Genomic DNA, 20,004 nt, shown 5'->3' with positions numbered 1-20,004 from the left:
AAAACTATGTATATAGTAGTATTTGCATAGTGCACACCCAGCTAAAGATGCCTAGAGAACTAGACTTTGTGTCTTGGAAATGTACATCAAGTTGGGATTTACATCATTAAATTATCAATTACAATCACAAATTACCATTGCATTCCAAAGGCATAATTTGTAGTTATTTTTCTAAACACAGAATTTTGTATAAATCCTGTCAGTGGTCTAGAGCCCTTATAGATCTATTGTTATTCTGGTATACGTTCTTAGACATGTACTTCAGTCTTGGGTATCTTACTTTGGTCCATGAGGAACGAAGCCATGTCAATCTTCCAGAAATTCACTTGAGAGTTGCACAAAAAATGAACAAAAAAGGAATCATTTCCATAGTCAGCGGTTTTCCTGGAACTGTTTAACAGCTCAAACAATTGCTTACCAACTGTAGCGAAGGTGATAGCCTATAAGCAGTCACCTCTTTTACAAGATCCCTACCCTAACCTCATTTTTCCGAGGAAAAGCAAAAAAAAAAAAATTCTGAATATAATGCATCTAGGAGATAAAGAGTTTAATGTGTGATGATTCGGTTTACTTTCGAAATGTAATATAGTCCCTCATGCATTACAATGGAAGTATTGGGAGGGAAAACACACCTAACAGCCAATAACATGAGTTGAGAGAGCAATGCTTCTCTGGTAGAGCCGAAGCCTACGCTATGTATAATTGCAATTCTCAAGCTTACACATCAATTTCCAATTCTCTTTAGAAGTAGCAACTTTATTTGCCTTGGAATGTGGATGGTTTAGGCATTAAATCAGCAGACAGCTGATTTTCTTTCGGCAAAAGATGAAATCTTACATTGAAAAGGTAATGCAAAAATACCCTGGCCACTAAACCAAAATATATGTCCCCCACATGAGAGTCTTCATGCGAGAAAGACCACCCAAATTGTCTTCACTTGCGCAAGTCAATTGTCAGAACTTGTTTTTACTTCCAAAATAATGAGGTTTGGTTTTAAGTTGTATTCCCACTGAAAGTGTTTCCACAAACTACTGTGCAGCTAATTGTCAAGTCGATTAACACAAGCAGAATTTACCATCTCAAATCCTTGTTTTTAAATATTGTGTCGAACTCCTGATGACAAGGACCAAAACACAGCATTTGACTAATAACAGGCTGACAAGGTCTGAACAAGTTCTGTTTGCAGCAGAAAATGTACCTTAAAGCGCCGTTCTGTATTACATCCAGCTACCTTGTTGCCTGTTCCAAATGCTGATGGGGAAGATTGTGAAGACCATGACTGTTTGGATTTTACTGAGCTTTGCACCAAAGTGACATTGTCGATGAACCATTGTCTAATCCTGACCAAGTCCTGTTTGTTGATGGTTCATGTCTCAGGGACAATGAAGGTAATCTGAGAGCAGCATTTGCAGTTTGTACCATCTCTGGAGTTGAGGATGCTGCTTGTTTACAGGGAGTTCACTCCGCACAGGTGGCCAAGATCATTGTCTTGACCCGTGCATGCCTTGTCTCTGAGCAGATCCGAGTCACCATCTATACCAACAGCTAGTACGGTTTCGGGGTAGTTCATGACTTCGGACAGCTATGGTTGCAGAGAGGGTTCCTAACATCATCAGGATCTCCCATTAGGAATGGGGGATATATGAGACAGTTGTTGGAAGCATTGCCAGAGGAAGTGGCAGTCGTAAAGTGCACTTGACACAGGACGAGAGATGATTTTGTCACCATAGGAAACTGCTACATGGATTAAGTTGCTCGTTTTGTGCCCACACTCATGCATTTTCAATGAAGAATATGTTTGCGAGAGTACAGAGAAGACCGAACTCAGCATAATGTTACCTGTTGCAAATACATGGGATGAAGTTAGGCTGTTACAATTGGAAGCTACAGATCAGGAACAAGCGAGTTGGATTCGAGTATGCTGTGAGAAGGGAGAAGATGACATTTGCATTTCAACTGATTGTATGGTAGTGTTACCGAATTGATTGCTGAATCCAATGACAAGGCAGATTCATGGAACAGCTCACATAGGGAGATATGCAATAGTGAGATTGCTCAGGCAGACTTGTTTTAATCCGAGATTCAGTTTGATTGCAGAGGAACTGTGTCATTGGTGTGTTGCACGCCAACCAATGAATGCTGAGAAGAAAACCATTCTTGCTTTGAGCCACATTGTGAGATCGGGCAGTCCTTTCAATCGGATCCAGTTGGAATTTATCGTAATGGATTGAGATACATTTTGGTTGTTGTGTGCATCTTTTCTCGGTGGGGGGAAGCTTACCCAATTAGAAGGTGTGACAGCCTCACAGTAGCAAAGTTTTTATTGCTGGAGCTTATACCACGCTTCGGATTTCCAACTACATTGTAGTCGGATAGAGGAACTCATTTCCACAGCGAAATCATGAAGCTGGTATGTACTGCCTTGAATATGGATCAGAGACTGCATTGTAGTTACAGGCCAGAGCCATCAGGCCTTGTGGAGCAGATCAAAGGAAGCTAAAGGCAAGGCTGGCAAAAGTGTGTGCTTCAACATATTTGAAATGCCCCGATGCCTTGCCCTTGGTCCTAATGAGCTTGCACAGCATTACTGATAGGAGAACTGGGCTATCTCTGCAAGAGATCCTCATGGGAATGGTGATGCGCTTATCTGCAGTGCCGTCTACAGCTTTGATAAACATCACAGATGACTTGATCCTTGACTACTGCAAAGGATTGGCTGATGTGATTCGTTTTGTGTCTCACCAGGTTGGATCCACAACTGCACCGACATCGAAAGACCTCTGTCATGACCTGAGCCCCAGAGATTGGGTGCTGGTCTAAAAGCACATAAGGAAGAACTGTCTTGACTCATGGTGGCATGGACCACACCAGGTGATATTGGTGATGAATATCGCTGTGAAGTGTGGAGGAGTGCTGAAATGGATATACGCTTCACATACCCAACGAGTCTCAGAGTCCTCTGATGAAACAGCTCCTCTCCCAGAACTTATTCCAGCTGTGATCACAAGGTCACCAGAGAGAGCCAGCCAAGCTGTGGGGGTTACTGAAGAGGCTGGAAAACCGCTAGGTCGAGCTGAGGGGGGTCAAGCCGCACAAGACCCAGGTATAGACCTTGAAGGAAGACGGTAGCATTGTGAGTGGTATAGAGTCTGACTCAGCAGAAGAGACCGGTGTGGAAATTGGTCATGTGCAGTCAAGGTAGAAAAAGGTCACAAATGAGCTGTGGCCTGTGAGACAGAAAAGAAGAAACTTGAGACGTGCATTTGAGAAAGAACGTGCAACCGATAAGTGAATCACTTGAGTGAGTCTGAACAAGCTCAAGGAAGTGTGAAGAGATCAAGGAGAACAAGAGTGCCATGTCAGACATACTCCTCTCCCGAGTGGACTTATATAGCTACCAATGCCGGGGAGAGCGAGATTCAGGACTTTGATACTGATTGTTGAGATCCTGCTGAGAGTTCCTGGAACAGAGGCTAATGCAATCTTGTCATTGACTGTGCCTTATCCACCAAGGTTGAGTGGTTTATGTACTCTGATCTTGGAAGACATCGAATTCCAGAACTTTAGAAATCAGCCACCTCCTCAGGATTTTGCACTATTTAGAGCTGAACTGTTACAGCTAGTCATCGATGAGATTGGCTCTGACCTCATAAGGAATGCAAATTGAACTTTAAATAAAAACTTTGCTTGAAAGAAGATAACCTAGGTCTGAGTGGAAGAAGAGTACATTTAGGGATTTTCCATTTAGAAGACGAAAGAGGGTTAAGGAAGTCTTCCAAGCTGTGTAAATATTGTGCCAAAGACTGTGGTGAGAATTTTGGATCCAAAATGAAGTTCTTCAAAGGCTTTGTTGCTAGCACATAAGAGGCATAGAAAAGAGACTATGTGTCTAAATTCTCTTAAAGCTACAATCCGAGCCACTTTGAAAATGGAGTCTGGAAATTCGAATCTTAGGCACAAATGTATTATAGGTACACTGATTGCAGGAGTAATCATAGTGATAGCTGTGGTCATTACTGAGTCCATTATAAATGCACACAAAGCTGTGGTACAGGGAGTAGGGGTACATGGGACATCCACACCTACCACTGTTGCCTCAAAAGAGGGTACATTAGGATCCGATAGAGGCTTACTAGACCAATCTAGTCGCTTGTTAATAATAATAATAATAATACAGCTATTTATAAAGCACAAAACAGTTACCGCCCGATGGAGGTGTCCCGGCGCTAAAACAACAAAGCAACAGCACAATAAAAGGACAAGGGCAGAATCAAGAATCAAATTCCCCTACAGAATCAATCTTGGTTCAAAAGCTAAGTCTTGACTGCTTTCCTAAATAAGCATTCTAAGTCCATTTGCCTTAAAGTGGGTGGCAAGTAATTCCAGAGTCTAGCTACTCTCACCACAAAGGATCTACCACCCCAGCGCTCCTTCCTAATTCGTGGGGTGCATGTAGATTTGTCTAAAGGTGATTACACTCTGAATGCCTATGCAAAGTTGCTGTATGAAAACGAGAATACTATGGACGTGTGTATGCAATTGTCTACTTGGGTTGAGGAGGGCATCAGGTACCATCCCCCTACCCTTGACATATGGCATTAGCTGTAGTTTGCTCCTTAGCAAAACTGTTCTTGATTGCTTGGATGAAGAGAATAGGATCAGGCAAGTGGGACTATTGAGATCAAAAGGCAATTGATACAACATTTGCATATCATTCGAGGTATCAGTGTAAGATTCCGGTTGCCACCAGTGCTACTAGATTTTTATTCTCAATAGCTTAGGGGAAAATGGGATATTCACATGGGAATAAATGGCTCCTTGAAGATGGATGGGGATAGATTTTCAGATAAACAGATTTGTGGAATTTCCAGTGTTAGTTGGCCGGTGTACAAATGACATAGTTTCAGAAGTGTAATACAATTTTTGGGGGGTTATGAGAAGGTGTTGGGTTAACAAGAGAGGGGAAATTTCATAAAAATTGCTCTTTTTCACCAAATTAATTTCAACAGTTGCCTGAAAGAAAAGTGCACATGAGTTTATAGCTTGTCTTAAAAAATCACTTGAGACACCTACAGACTAATTAGAGTAGAAAATGTCTTTGGGCCATGGCACATGTAAGTTTCACAATTCATGTGAGACATATTCTGCTGAAATCAGGCTCCTGTGGGTGAAAATGGCCAGAAAGGGGAAAACTACACAACATATGCCGAACGTGAAAAGCTAGGATTACGCAAGATCTTACTCGCATGATGAAAATTTCAACCAGATCTCGTTCTGTAGATAAAAGCTCAACACTAAGGATACAACCATTGTGAGGATTGTGTGCAGGGCACCTATGTCGACTAAAAGCTAAACAGTCGGAGGTGAAGTAAGAGAGAATCTAAAAAGTCCAACAGGGTGATAAAAGCAAAATTGAAGACTTTTAATACAGGCAAATGAGTTCTGTGGGAGGCCAATAAAGAGGATGTTCCAGAATTCCAGCTTTCTGAAGACTAAGGTGTTGGTAATCGTGTCTTCAGTGATTAATGTGATGCCAGCAAATATCTTTTGGATGATGAGTAATTGAAATAAAATGGCTGCGACTTTTGAGCAGATACTGGTGGATAGGGATATGGTGACTGTCAAAGATTTTCTTTATCGTGTAGTAAAATGTGATGATATGTTAAAAAACATTTGGGTTGATTCTTAGGTCTGGTGTTTGCCAAGACATTTTGATTTCATAAAATATATATGTATAATATGCTTACTTCAAGGGGCTTTCAACCAGCTCTCTTCATCCATTGGTCTGTTTTTGTGTCATTCACATTTTGTGTACACCCACCAAAGCATACAGCATGGCGCAGTGAGTCAGCCTACTTCAGCCTCAGGCTAACTTAACGTTGAGTGAATGTATTTTGCTCTTTCATGAAGAGCAAATCCACACAAAATGTTGGTTCCACCAGTACCATTGTTTTTGTTTGTACTAAATTATTAAATTAGTATTGCCTTTGCGTTTAGAGCCTAATGTGATAGCAGGACTTTCTACCAGCTCTTCAAAGCATGCGACAAATTCCAGCTTTATCAGTTCCTGTCTCCTGTCAATGACGTTGTAAATCCTTTTGAAGCTGAATTTGTTGTTTATCTGATTGCTGCTATTTCCGAGTATACCAGATTGTGTCCATTGGAATCTATTCTTTATAAAGTTTATTCTCTTTTTTAAAATACGCGCAATAACACACATTTATAACTGCCCTCCTGTAATTATTCAAATTGAGGACTACAGGTATTCTTTTAAAACAATTTAGTCTGTATTTCGGCTTGTATGTCTTTCTAGTTTGATTTCAGTGCTCTTGTATGTCGGACTTACATAGCTATTTAACTATTGTATTAGTATTTGAATTTGTGCAGTGCGGTCTATCTATTGATCTATTTATCTATCTTTGCTAGTCTATCACTCTTTCTTTAAATTTATATATGTAAGTCTATCTGCCTGCCTGCCTGCCTATCTATCTATACACTACCTCTGTTTTTGTGAGCCTCTCTGTTTTTGCAAGCCTCTCTATGTATCTATCTTTTCATCCCTCTCTATTTGTAATAAATGCTTACTAAAATAGGACCAAAAAAAATAGGTAATGTAGGAGCCTGACAGCCAACACAAAATTGAGTGACTTTTAGTACATTGGATGTTAGTTTGACCTTTTGATTGTTCTAAAATTATGTGTGTAGCATAGTTATGTATAGGGAATTTCAGCTAGACATCATCTATAAGTCTGCTGTTGTGTCAACCACATTTTTCTTCAAACCACTTGAGCCATTTTATGAATTCACATCAACACAGAAAGTAGTTCCCTTTTGGTTCCAGGGACTACTATGGTAAGATGTGCCTTTTTGGACCAAAAACATATTTTTTCTTTTACTCTGTGTTTTTTTAGATTGATGAAGGCCTGACCACTTCCCCAACAATAATGTTTTGCAAAAGCCATGATTGAAAAAAAACAAGAACTGCCAAAGTCAAAAGGCTGGAGGCCAATGCCAGACCTCTTGGCTTTGCCAATGCTTGTTTTTTTTTATAAAATTTCAACGTAATGTGTTTTGTGATTTAGTTAAAAGTTTATGCTGGACTTACCTTCACATGAAGCACCATTAGTCATTAAAGTATAACCAGGAAAGCAGGAACACACAGCCTTTTCTTCAATAGTGTTGCACAATTGTTGGCAGGGTCCATTATCTATTTGGAATACATATTTGAAGAATGAATACTTACGATGCAACATAATACACAAATACCTGCACAGTTAACGCTCCCAAAAAGAAATAGATGAAATGCTATGAAGTGATGTCTATCACTTGCTTTTTGGTGAACGTTTTGTCTGGCAGTTTATGCTGCCAAAAATACCCCCTCCTTTTCTGTATAGCGGCATGTACGAAGAATGTAAGGCCTGAGTAAATCTGATGGAATATGCTCACACACCAAGATCCAGTATCTCAATAATTCTAAATTAAAAGACAATTTCAGAAAACCCAAATTATTTTCTGTTCCAAACGTCCATTCATAAGATTAGCCTCCAGTCCAGCTTTACTCCAAGCTTTAATTCACAAGCTTAGGTTCCAGCCCAGCCACAACATGTTTCGTCAAATGACTCAATGACTTCATAAGGGCTAGGAGAAATACAGAGGATTTGCCACAAATTGCTTGGATATAAACAATGCACTGAGATACCCCCACCAGTGTGGGCAATGCATAATTTCCCATTCATCACCATTTTATGCCTAACATGCCAGAGTTTAAAAAGAAAATATGTGACATGGCAGTAGATTGAACATTGCAATTGCATACATCAGCCTGTGTGAATGGCTGTGTGTACTGGGAATCAACTCAGTGCCCACAAATGCTTCCACAAAATATAGTAAGGGCACCACAACATTAACTTAAAAAATGTTCAGCTGTGTACAAAATGAAACATCAAAAGGGGAATTGAATTATCATGGCTGTGTGCATCACCTCTGTGTATTTAAAATTCGCCTTTGTGTAATCTAGGTAGTAAGTTCACACGCAAGTAATGGAGTGTTTATAACTATCTACTAAAGTGTTCAAGGGATGGCCCTACAAGAGTAGTTAACTTCACATTTCAAACAAGTAGCTGTTTTAAAATTTTAAAAAAGACCCAAGCATTTAGTATCATTCCCATTAGGTGGGAAAGTGTTTTGAGTAAGTTATCAGGGAGGTTTACGTAGGTGTTAGAGTGGAGGTCTAGACCTGGTAAAACAACAAGCATATACCCAGAATAAGAAGCCTCAAACGTGTAATAAAATAATATGGGTCCATAGTGAATCTGCATATCCTTTTACATAAGAAGAATGGCATCCTTCCACATCGTGCCGTGTGTCTCTGTATGCGCAACATGCATTTGAAGACATGTGTTAGGAAGTGTGATTTTAGACGCTTCTGATTCTGGGTGTACCACATATGTAATCAGGGTCTAAAAATGGTTAAATGTAAATGTCAAATGTCGGAATTTGTAAAGCGCACAGCTACCTCCACCGGAGGTGTCCCGGCGCTGTCCGTATACCGCTTAGGAACCCTTCCTGGCTTTCCTGGGAAATGTCCACTCCTGGGCACCACCCAGGTGCAGCCAGGCATCCCAGCGCTTTCGGGGCCGTTGTGGAGACTAAGCAAGCTATTGCCCAGAGTTGCAGCGTGGGACCCATGATCAGAACAGGCACTGAGGCGAGAATATCCAGTCAGGGGAATTAATGAGCCGGAGACCCGCCGAGGCGGGAATCGAACCCTGGTCCCTGGCCAGAGCTCTGCATCAAGGTCTGCCTGCTCTAACCATTGAGCCACACTTCTCCAAGATGTAATTCCTGTAGGCAGATTCTGGGTGCTGAAGCTAGTCTAAAAATAGCCAGATGGCATAAGAATGGGGATCACTGAGAAAATAATACATTGAAATATATATGCTCTGATCACAAATCGCCTTTAAATTCTGATGGGGCCTGTAATGGTTCCACCTATAGCTCCTTGAAGTTTGGGGTGTAAATCTAACTCAACGTGATCAACCACTAGAAAATTGGACTTGGGAATACTGATTTCTTTGTAGCCCTTCAGGTTTCCAACTCATATTGGGCTGGATTTTCCCCGCACCCTAGATATTTCTAAATCCCTGTACCTTAGGTATTTGTAACTCCAGGTCTACTACTAATGTTCTAGCTACACCATCATGCGGAGCATCTAGCATAACACAACTATTGATTGATGATTTAGGCATCAAGACCGGTATGTACCAAAGGCATCATGTTGTAAGACTATGATCGTATCACACGAGGGGCACAATGGCACACCATTGCCTTACGTGGAGCTGGCACATAGTGGAGGTAGTCTGCTATAGCAGAGACACATCACATCTGGGGCCAAAGGTCTTCAATAATATATGAATGCTACATACAAAATATATAACTGAAAAACATAGTTATGCTTATTCAAATAATAAAATTACATTTAATAAAAAAGGCATACCTATGCATTGATCTTCTTGCAACAGGGGAGCTGCAATGGTTGCCAGCTCAAATGCATTTTCTTGTAGAAGTTCTGGAGCAGGGGTATTGGGTAATAACACTGCATTCTCGTCAAAATCATCATTTTCTGCAAATACACATGAATATTGATTTATTAAGCAGACATGAATATGTATTAATTGCAAATGCATACTTAAATAATGCTTTATTAAAAGGTTGATTGTGATTTTGATTGCCAGTCGAATTGCAGCACTAGAATGTTGCTTTGTCCAGTGTCAGTTTTTAAAGGTGGATGTTCCAACATAGTGCACATATGGAATGTAAATGTTCTCTTTTTTGTGACACATTAACTGTTTAGTATCCTGTTTCCTAGTTTTACCAATTGTCACAGTTGCGATAATTGAGACAGGGAAAGATAGTAAGACATAGTTGTGTTGAGAGGATGTGGAAAATGACTAAAATTAGGTATATATAAGCGGCGTTCATTCATGCTCACCACAGCCACTGTTGAAAGTAAAGAGAGAATCGTGAAACAGTGGCCACGCCATCTTGTCCCTTTTAGGCCCCATCATGCACGTAAGTGGCAGCCATTTTGTGTGTCGTGACCTCTCTGCCCACTGCCACTAGCCTGCGCGTCTCTCCCCCTCACTCCCCGGCCCCGCAAGCATTCCCCCGCGCCCCGACAGCCCCCGGTCTCTCCTGCTTGGGCCATAAACGCACCTCTAACGCGACCCTGTCTCCGAGCCACATCCCGTGCTGAACCCCCTCGCTCTTTCATCTCATTCAAAGAACAGGCCCTTTTGATAACCTCTTCCTCCCTGCCCGATTGTCCGGCCTGATCCCAGGCCATCACCTAGCCCAACAGATGCAGTTTATTGCCCCCTACAGTAGGACCTCGCCTCACATCAAAGGAGCGGGGATTAATCAATGCTTTCACACCCCGAAGATCCGACTGATCACACACATCCCCGTTCCCAGCGGAATGTCCAGCTGCGCGATAACCACCACATGCTGAGATCGGGGTGGGAACTCTACTGTAGATGTGTGTGGGAACGGGCCTGGACCGGGGATTCCGAGGATGTCTTTTCTGTCCTTCAAAGAAACATTACGGATGCAGTGTATGTAATAAAGCCATAAACCTGTGTATAAGAGGCCAGGCCTCAGAGATGCGGTTAGAGCACCTCGAGAAGACACCCTGTTGTCTGATTTGATGTGTTCTGCTCCGTCGGAATAAACTCCTGTTTCCTGCCTTCTGTCTCCAGCGCCTGCCTCTTTGTTTGGTAATCTCGAATGGTATGAGAGGCGGCTAACGCCGGGCAAATACTGAAGGGTTCTTGGTCAAATTCGGCCCTACATTTTCACAATTGGCGTCCCAAACGTGGGGCCCATCAGCGACACGTGGATCCAGTGGGAGAGGTCCCAACGACAGAGTGAACGACTGCAACGATCGGGAAGTGCACCTGCCCGATAGACCCTCGTCTGGCAGCCGATCATCCGAACTTCACTGGTTCCGAGCAGACCTCTCTCGAGTGATCTACGGTCCTGACTGGGAACCATCAGTAGTGCCACAGCAATTACGGAGAATAGAGGATGATCAGGTGCTGGAAGCGGAAGACGAGAAACTGTCCATGCGGTCCGGGTAAGGTCCTGTAACACGACAAATTGCGAATTGATTGTTTGATTGTTTGAAAATACTAGTATTACTCATTTGATTGTTTCTGAGAGATTCTCTATTTGCAAACAAGCACAGAGTCGCAATACTCTGTTTAGTCTTTGCAGATAGTGAAGGGTAGGTAACGCAGGCCTTTGCCCCCATTGTAATCCGTCGTGCCTGCTTCCCTCTCCATTTGATTGATTGTTATCCAAGCATTTACTGTTTTGGAATTGGTTCTCTTTGGATCATTCTCTATTTGCAAACAAGCACAGAGTCGCAATACTCTGTTTAGTCTTTGCAGATAGTGAAGGATAGGTAACGCAGGCTTTTGCCCCCATTGTAATCCGTCGTGCCTATTTTTATCCCTCATTTGATTGATTGTTTGTCCGAACATTGACTGTTTGGAATTAGTTCTCTCTTTGGGTATTCCCTATTTGCGAATACTGTAGAATAGAAATATTCTGCCTAGTCTCCGCAAAGTAGTGAAGGATAGGTAGTGCAGACTTTTGTCCCCCTTGTAACCCGTCATGCCTATCTTCTCCCCATTGTTCAGTAGTTGGTTCAGCCCGGACCGTTATTAGAGGTCGATCATCCGGCTCCACTGGAGGACACCCCTAATAAAAAGGACATATATATAAAAATACGGATTAGCCGCTGTATCGTGCTAGCAAACTATAACATAAAAATCGTTAGGGAAAACAAAAGGAATCGAGCAAAATCAGTAGGCCACTGATGGGATCTTTTTGACCCCGCTAAAATAGAAACATTAGGAACAACCCCTCATGAGAAATATGAAACTAGTGAGAAGAGCCGAGCTCGACGCCATGATGGCCGCAAGACAGCTCGGCTCCGCCCCCCACCCCGCCCAAATAACGACAAACCCTATGCAAATATTATAAATATATACAACACTCCAGCAAAGTAAATGTTAAAACGTTTTATTATACAACTATTTACATGGCAGCCGGCTGCAACAACAATCCCAATACATTCGCTGTCTGCTTGACGCTGTTCCTGTCCCTCCTTCCTTAAAGTAGCAATGTTGGGCTACTTTGGGCTACTTTTTAGTTGGCTTTGGGCTATAGAAAGTCTACAAAAGCCATCAGCCGGCGAGGTAGCGTCGGTGGCGGCCTGGGGTGGAGGACCGTTGTGCAAATAGGCCGGAGGCAACCCAACGCGCCGAGACCCGTCCCCGGATCGTCCAGAGGTGATGTCCAGCAAGTCGTGTGCGGGGGATGCCTTGCTGATGGCTCCCCCCTTTGTTGCCTGGTCCAGCCATCTTGTATATCTACGCCAGGAGATGGCGTGGGGCGCCCGCGGAGAGACGGCACAGACGGTCCCCTCTCCCCCGCCCCCCCCCCAGGTGGAGGTTCCTCTCCCGCACTAAGACTGCCATTAGCGTTCCACTCAACGAGCCCCCGCGGTTGACTGGCCGGGGGACCCGCTCCGGCGGCTGTGGTGAAGGGCAGCTGCGGGAGGGGCTCTCAAGATGGCGGCCGGCACCCCGGATTTGGGCCTGGTCCGCTAGGATGGCTCTGGGCTACCATGGAACTCGGATGCTTGCCTGCTCGGGCATGAGCCCCACTCTTGAAGACGTCCTCTCAGTTTTAAAGATTCTACGAGAGTCGTTGGCCCTCGACTCCCGCGGACTTCCGGTGGGGGCAACCGCCACTGTTGCTCGACTATCCCCCATGGATATGCCGCTGCCCCGGGCGACCGCCGCCTTATCCACATCTGGTGCCGTAGGAAAGACTGATTCCACGCATCTGTGGAGGGATACGCCTGCTGTCCCGCTCTCCGGAGTGGCCACAACGTTGTCACAAGATGGTGGCGCTCTCATGTTGACACCAGCCTTTGTCCGAATTACTAAGAGACACTGTAGACTGCCAACTCGATCAGTTCCGGTGGGACCTCAGCGTGACCCGGTAGGGAAGATTTTGCCTTCCTCGCCTTTAAGTCGCGGTTCATGCCGCCTGTCCCTTCTGCTGGCGTTAACGGAATTTTCTTGAACTGCCGAAAGGGATTCTGGTCCGGCCGCTAGTTATTGGAGGCATTCGAACTATACTCTGGACCCGCCTAGCCTCGACCAAAATGGCGCCAGTATGGGCGGGACTTGCAACTCCTTATGACGTTCTAGTTGCTCAAGCCTTGATGTTATGGGGGATGTATGCGATCTTTGTGCACATGGCGGGCGGGGAAGTGTACTGACTGGACATGCGGACAACCCTATTGATGTCGTTTTTTTTTACTATTGATTATTGTATTATTAAAAGCTCCGAAGTAATGTTACTCATGATACTCGCCCATGGTATGCGTATGAACGATTTTATTGTAACTGATCCTGTTATACTTTTAATTATAAAATCAACCTTCACTGATCCTGCAACCGTTTGTCACGTTTAGTTTTTTTTCAATTAAATGGCTTGCTCGTTACGTACTCCTATACTACAGTGTAATCTCTCCTTACCTCATGCGTTTCCCGTCTGCCCCGTGGCCGGCCTGTATGGTTGGAGGCCCGTATTTGAATGCTGACATTTTTACAATCAAGGTTTTAAAAGAAAAATATATGAAACTAGCATCGTAACAGTCAGTTAGATTGATAGGGTTGTTTTTTTTTTAAATACCATGCTCTGCGAACAGGAACGACCCTATACCACCGTAAACCTTTTCTTTTCCTCAAATGAAAACATGAATCCGTCACCCCCCCACCTTATACTGAATACCCCTGGCTTTTGACCATCTCCTACACGCGGTCTGTACTACTGCCCTCGGGCGATCTATGTAATGAACAGACTACCATTGGTTATCTTTGCCGCACTACCAGTTCCTCTGGGCTTCAATGCCGAGACATAAGGGACTGCATCCCAGAGAGATACGTCAAGTACGTGGTAGGTAAAAACATTTTCGTGTTTATGCGCGCTGATGTGCTTTGAACGCTGCCTCCCCCCCTCTTTTTTTTTCCTTTTTGCAGGTTACATCGGAATTTCAGCTGAAGTATGGAGAAGACCTAAAACCGCACCATGTTCCACGCGAGGAAAATAGGCTAGCTCTGTGAGACGGTACATTATATGTAGGAGCTATCTCTGGGAGCGTGAAAAATTGAATGGTATGAATGTGCGCATGGGCCCTGATTTGTACGGTATGAATGCGTATGTGTGGCGCACGTCTGGGTCAATAAAAGAATGCTTTTTGTATGATTGAGGCGTTGGTCGAACGGTTAATGGGATAGGAAAATTAAGCCCGAACATGGTACCTGCATGTGAAAGACGAATAACAATATAGCACTTTCCTTACTTAGGAACGACTCTCTCTGGAGCTAGCGAATGGGAGAGTGGCCTACACCAGAAACTTGAAGGCTTATTTTAGTACGACGAACCCAACCCAAACCGATATCCCAAATGTACACCCAAAATAATGCGTACCAGTGAGTTAATTTATGTGCTGACTAAATAAGAAAAGTTAAGAGTACCCCTGTTTGGGGTTCATCCAGAATCCCCCTCAGCCCAGATATTAGGGATATTGTTATTTTTTTAGATTTACACCTTCTTCTTCCACCCTCATAGAAAAGTCAGAATTGTACCATCGCACGTCCGACTGACACCCCTCCTTTACCTCAGCTTGGATCATCATTTGCTAGATGTTGGAAGACCCCACCGTGAGTATAAGCGCGACTGGACTAGTGTCCGACCAATTAAAAAGGAGTAAGTATTTTTCGAAGCGAGGTTACCGACAAAAATTGTCTACTATTAGGAAGGAAGGAGAACAAAGAGCTCGATCCCCAAAATGAATTAAAAAGAATACTGAGAATACGCAACATACATGACAAAGTCCTTTTGCCCAAAATAGCTCTGTGTTCTGTCTTAGGTTTCCGTACTTGATGTATGTACTGTCGCACCCTATCTGGTATTTGTGTGTACATAAACTATGAATTTATGTTTTCCCTCAGCTTGTGTTTTATACGTGAAACCGACCCGTACTGTTCTATATGTGTGTGCACTGAATAACCTATTATTATACACGTTTCTCTCTCTCTCTCTCTTTATGTTGTACGTGTACTAATAGCCTATTTGGTGCACACGACGCTCTCTCCCTCTGAGGGCTCCCTTGCTCCCTTTTGAATAAATGACGACACTGTACCTCGCCGGCACAGGTATAATTGGCTTTAGACACGACAGTGTTTGAACAAATTGACAGAAACAAAACGATCGTATTTTGCCATATTACTACCTCTCCTTTCTGTAAAATGATGGAACTTAATTGGCTGAGAAAGAAAGGACAGGTAAGACGACTAATGTCCCCTAATCTGACCCTTAAAAGGGAACTATATGTCAGTGGCTTTTGTTTTAGTGCTTTAGTAACACCACCCTCATCATTTGGATTACCACCGCCCATTGCACAAAAGTAGAATGTCCGAAACGTCCCCGTTTTTCCAGAATGGTCCCAGTTCTGTAACCAGCCGTCCCAGAAAATCTTAAAGACTGTAGCTGATGACCTTGTTTTTAAAGATAAATCGTCCAAAAACTGATAAAAGTTAGCCGTTGCTGTCAGAAAAGAGAAAAAAATGCTTAAAGTATGTCCTTCCCTGGAAAAGGTAGCTGTAAGCCCATGATAATAAGCACTTCACATTTTTTATGAATTAGCAGACCTTGAAGAAAAATATAGCTCAACAGGATTTGTTTTAGAAAAACACAAGTCTCTACTGGAGGAGCCGGTTTTGAATTCGATAAACCATGTAATTGTTGGATATCAGACTTCTTGCCATGCTCGCGAATATAACAGGAATAAACACCAGACTGACATGATGTTTGAAAATAGAAAGATACTTGCAGACCTGCACCACAGCCATGATGCATGAGTTAACAGCATACACCGATGTAAGGGTTACTAAGCATCCACCCTATCGTGACCAATAAACGTTTCCCCAACTACTTGGGGTTGGGAGAGAAATTAAAGTGTGTAAACATCTTCCCCTGCCAGTTCTTTAAGACTTGTTTTTTTGTACTCATTTAAAGATAACGTGCGGTCGTCGGAGGAGATGGGCCGGACTTGACGCACAGCCTGGCTGCAGATCGGGGAATATCTATGACCTCGACCAAGGTGGAGCCACAGAGCAAAGGGTTGCGGGACAAGGCACCATTCTCAACGTGGAAAGTGAAGGAAAGAAGGGCTGTCCAGAAGCCCCTGCATGTTGATGAGCTCGTGCCGAAAGTCCCAGCCCATTGTGCCCGATTGATGGGCCCACTTGCTTGAAATTTCCGCCCTCCTTGGTCCGTTTCAGACCTGATCCCACTCCACCCTCTTTTCCCTCGGCCTCCCAAAGCACGCCCCCATCACCCCTTTTTCCATATGGAGTTTTTGAACTTGACTTAAAGAAGAAACACAGCACAAAAGATGGAATACGGGTACCCCGACTAAAGTACCTATGGTAGATTAGTTAGGCAACAGGACAAACATGACTGTGGTCCGAGAGCAAAGAGTGGCCACACCCTGCAACGCGAAATCTGAATCCGAGCTGGACGCATAGCTCCACCGCCGGTGCTCAACAGTGACAACGAAAGAAGAAAAACAATGAGAGCCTACCAGTGATGGCTCGCTGTAATAAGACACTGGAAAGACGAACCCTTTTTTTGAACATTGCCACCCCTTGACTGTCCCTTGTATTAAGTCGAATTCCTCTCCCAACCGCTTTGTATTGATTATCACCCAATTGAGCTTTCGAAACCTTACATCAGTCACTTTCAACTGTACATGGATAACTAAGAAGGCGTTAACTCTGTATCTTGATGATTGTAGAACACCAGTTATGCACATGAACATGCTGTCTAGTTTTGACCCCCATGGAGTCCAGACCTCAAGTGATAATAGCCCTTATCCTGCCAGAACATTTTTGTATGACATCATGTTTGTATTCGAACGAATCTCCTACATCGTTCAATGTAATGTCCCCGCCTCCAAGGTCTAACGTATGACGCAGCTAATGTAATTTTGTATGCACTGTCTCCCCGCCCATCACATTGACTACATATGGTTATGTACGATTCTGTCTGCATTGATAGCGGAATTATTTCCATCTGCCTGTAATGCATATGGGCTACCAAAGCGAATTGTATAACTAACGTCAGCTTGTACATCCTCACCTGTGACATGAACAGGAATGAACTAACTTATGATAAAAACTGGGGACTGTGGAAAATGACTAAAATTAGGTATATATAAGCGGCGTTCATTCATGTTCACCACAGCCACTGTTGAAAGTAAAGTGAGAATCGTGAAACGTGAAACAGTGGCCACGCCATCTTGTCCCTTTTAGACCCCATCATGCACGTAAGTGGCAGCCATTTTGTGTGTCGTGGCCTCACTGCCCACTGCCACTAGCCTGCGCGTCTCTCCCCCTCACTCCCCGGCCTCGCAAGCATTCCCCCGTGCCCCGACAGCCCCCGGTCTCTCCTGCTTGGGCCATAAACGCACCTCTAACGCGACCCTGTCTCCGAGCCACATCCCGTGCTGAACCCCCTCGCTCTTTCATCTCATTCAAAGAACAGGCCCTTTTGATAACCTCTTCCTCCCTGCCCGATTGTCCGGCCTGATCCCAGGCCATCACCTAGCCCAACAGATGCAGTTTATTGCCCCCTACAGTAGGACAGTAGGACCTCGCCTCACATCAAAGCAGCGGGGATTAATCAATGCTTTCGCACCCCGAAGATCCGACTGATCACACACATCCCCGTTCCCAGCGGAATGTCCAGCTGCGCGATAACCACCACATGCTGAGATCGGGGTGGGAACTCTACTGTAGATGTGTGTGGGAACGGGCCTGGACCGGGGATTCCGAGGATGTCTTTTCTGTCCTTCAAAGAAACATTACGGATGCAGTGTATGTAATAAAGCCATAAACCTGTGTATAAGAGGCCAGGCCTCAGAGATGCGGTTAGAGCACCTCGAGAAGATACCCTGTTGTCTGATTTGACGTGTTCTGCTCCGTCGGAATAAACTCCTGTTTCCTGCCTCTGTCTCCAGCGCCTGCCTCTTTGTTTGGTAATCTCAAATGGTATGAGAGGCGGCTAACGCCGGGCAAATACTGAAGGGTTCTTCGTCGAATTCGGCCCTACCTTTTTACAAGGAGACATTGTAAATATTACACAAATCTCAAAAATATCATTAGCCAGTTAGGGGGCTAGTTGGGAACGAGGGGTTAGCAAGATGCTATGGCCTGTACCAGCAGGCCATGAACTCATAGATAGTCTATTTTATTTTGCCTCACCTCTTCCAGAAACGTATAAGAGGTGTGTGATCTACTTGGTGGTAGAGTCTGCAAAAGGTGGAATGTGAGTTCTACTGCAGGGAATGGCAATAAGAGTGGAGGTTGGCACCAGTACGAGGATGGTGGCTCCAGCTGGCACATCAGGGTTATCTGGGTATGCATTTTCAGCATGTGGGGGCTCATTAATTGGGGTCACAGTCCTGAGAAGGGGTAGCAGCTAATGCTGTATGGACGCCATTGCTCCAGTTTTCTACCTTAAATTTGATGGCATCTTCTTGCATCTTAATTGCAAGGACATGATCTCAAGAACAGCCTGTTGCAAAATCCTCCTACAGATTTAGAGAAATAGACATAACAGTGTTAGCTCCTTCAGACTACCTATGCAAAGTGCTCCTAACATATATGAAGGCAATTTCATTGTAATGCCATAGGCCATATTTTCACTGAAGGTTGGAGCGCCCAATGACCTTAATAGAGTTCAGTTGATCATTAATTGTTTTTTTAAATATTTTAAAGATGGAACACTAGAAATGTTCCAGTCACTTTCCATACTTTATGCCTAATGCTAGCTTTTTTAAATAGAGGAGGTAGCCTTGTCATGCACTCTGGCGAAGATAATGTGCCAATTGAATCCCTCAATAGAAACTTGATATATTCTGTGAACATCAGGCAAGAATTGGCGCACAATATTCAGAAACTCCCACTTATTATACATGCTTCAATAGGTTAAATCATTGAATCAGGGGAAGCTGATGTGAGTTCAATATATATGAACACACCCTTTAAAGTTTAGTAAAGTGGATGGAATAGAGAGACCAAAAGAACTTCCAAACACCAGCCCTGCAAATTTCCCAGGTCCAGCCGTAATACATTGCTCCAATTTCTTTCTTTGAATTCAGGCACTTGTAGTTCTGTTTTTTTCATTACAAAACCAGGACTACTAGTTCTATAATTCAAAATATGAATACATACTTTAACACAGGGAAATGGTGAACGTGTTAGAAAACACCTTTTTCCTCAAGAAAACAGAAATGAACATGAATCTGGAACAGAAACCATTATCACAGCTATAGAAGATAAAAGCAATGTTTCCATTCAGAGTTATTTCTCCGTCTGGTAAGTGTGCAGCCAAGAATGTCAGTGTTTGCCCCCATCCTCCTGTCTACTATTCCTCTGCTGTTTATAAAATAACAAATTAGGGTGAAAGCAAACAATAGTTTTATAAACTGCACTTCCCCTCAGTTTTTTCTGAACGTCTAGGCTGAGCCAAATTGTATGAATGTAAAACTGCACATTTCTCATATTAAATTTTGTGAACCAACATATGTTTACCATGACATTGTCAAGGGAGTTGCAGCTTTTAGGGGCTGTGTTAAAATATCTCAAAGACTTAGAAAATGCGTGAAACACATCGGCCCTCATCACGAGTGGCCTTTTATATTGCGATCCATTCACCAACACTTGTTTATGCTGTTTACAATTACAAGCGGTGCGATGTTTATTGCACTCGGTTATTATCACGTGCGATAAAGATTGTACCATTCGCTAAAGTTCGTCCGGTAAAACCTGCTGGAATTTAACGAGGGGAACAGGT

General features: G+C 43.5%; 1 protein-coding gene across 1 annotated transcript in view; it reads right to left on the bottom strand.

Annotated features, from left to right (window-relative positions):
• Nucleotides 1–20,004, bottom strand: part of FBLN2 (fibulin 2) — a 669,658-nt gene that overhangs the window by 138,722 nt on the left and 510,932 nt on the right. The window contains exons 7-8 of the mRNA XM_078661453.1: nucleotides 9,497–9,622; nucleotides 7,106–7,207 (exon numbers count right to left, since the gene is read on the bottom strand). Of these exons, the coding sequence (XP_078517579.1) occupies nucleotides 7,106–7,207; nucleotides 9,497–9,622 (228 nt within the window). The remainder of the gene's footprint in view (nucleotides 1–7,105; nucleotides 7,208–9,496; nucleotides 9,623–20,004) is intronic.

This window comes from Lissotriton helveticus, chromosome 9 (genome assembly GCF_964261635.1).
Source record: "Lissotriton helveticus chromosome 9, aLisHel1.1, whole genome shotgun sequence".
In the NCBI taxonomy this organism is placed as follows: Eukaryota; Metazoa; Chordata; class Amphibia; order Caudata; family Salamandridae; genus Lissotriton; species Lissotriton helveticus.
This window is presented reverse-complemented; position numbering and strand designations above follow the sequence as displayed.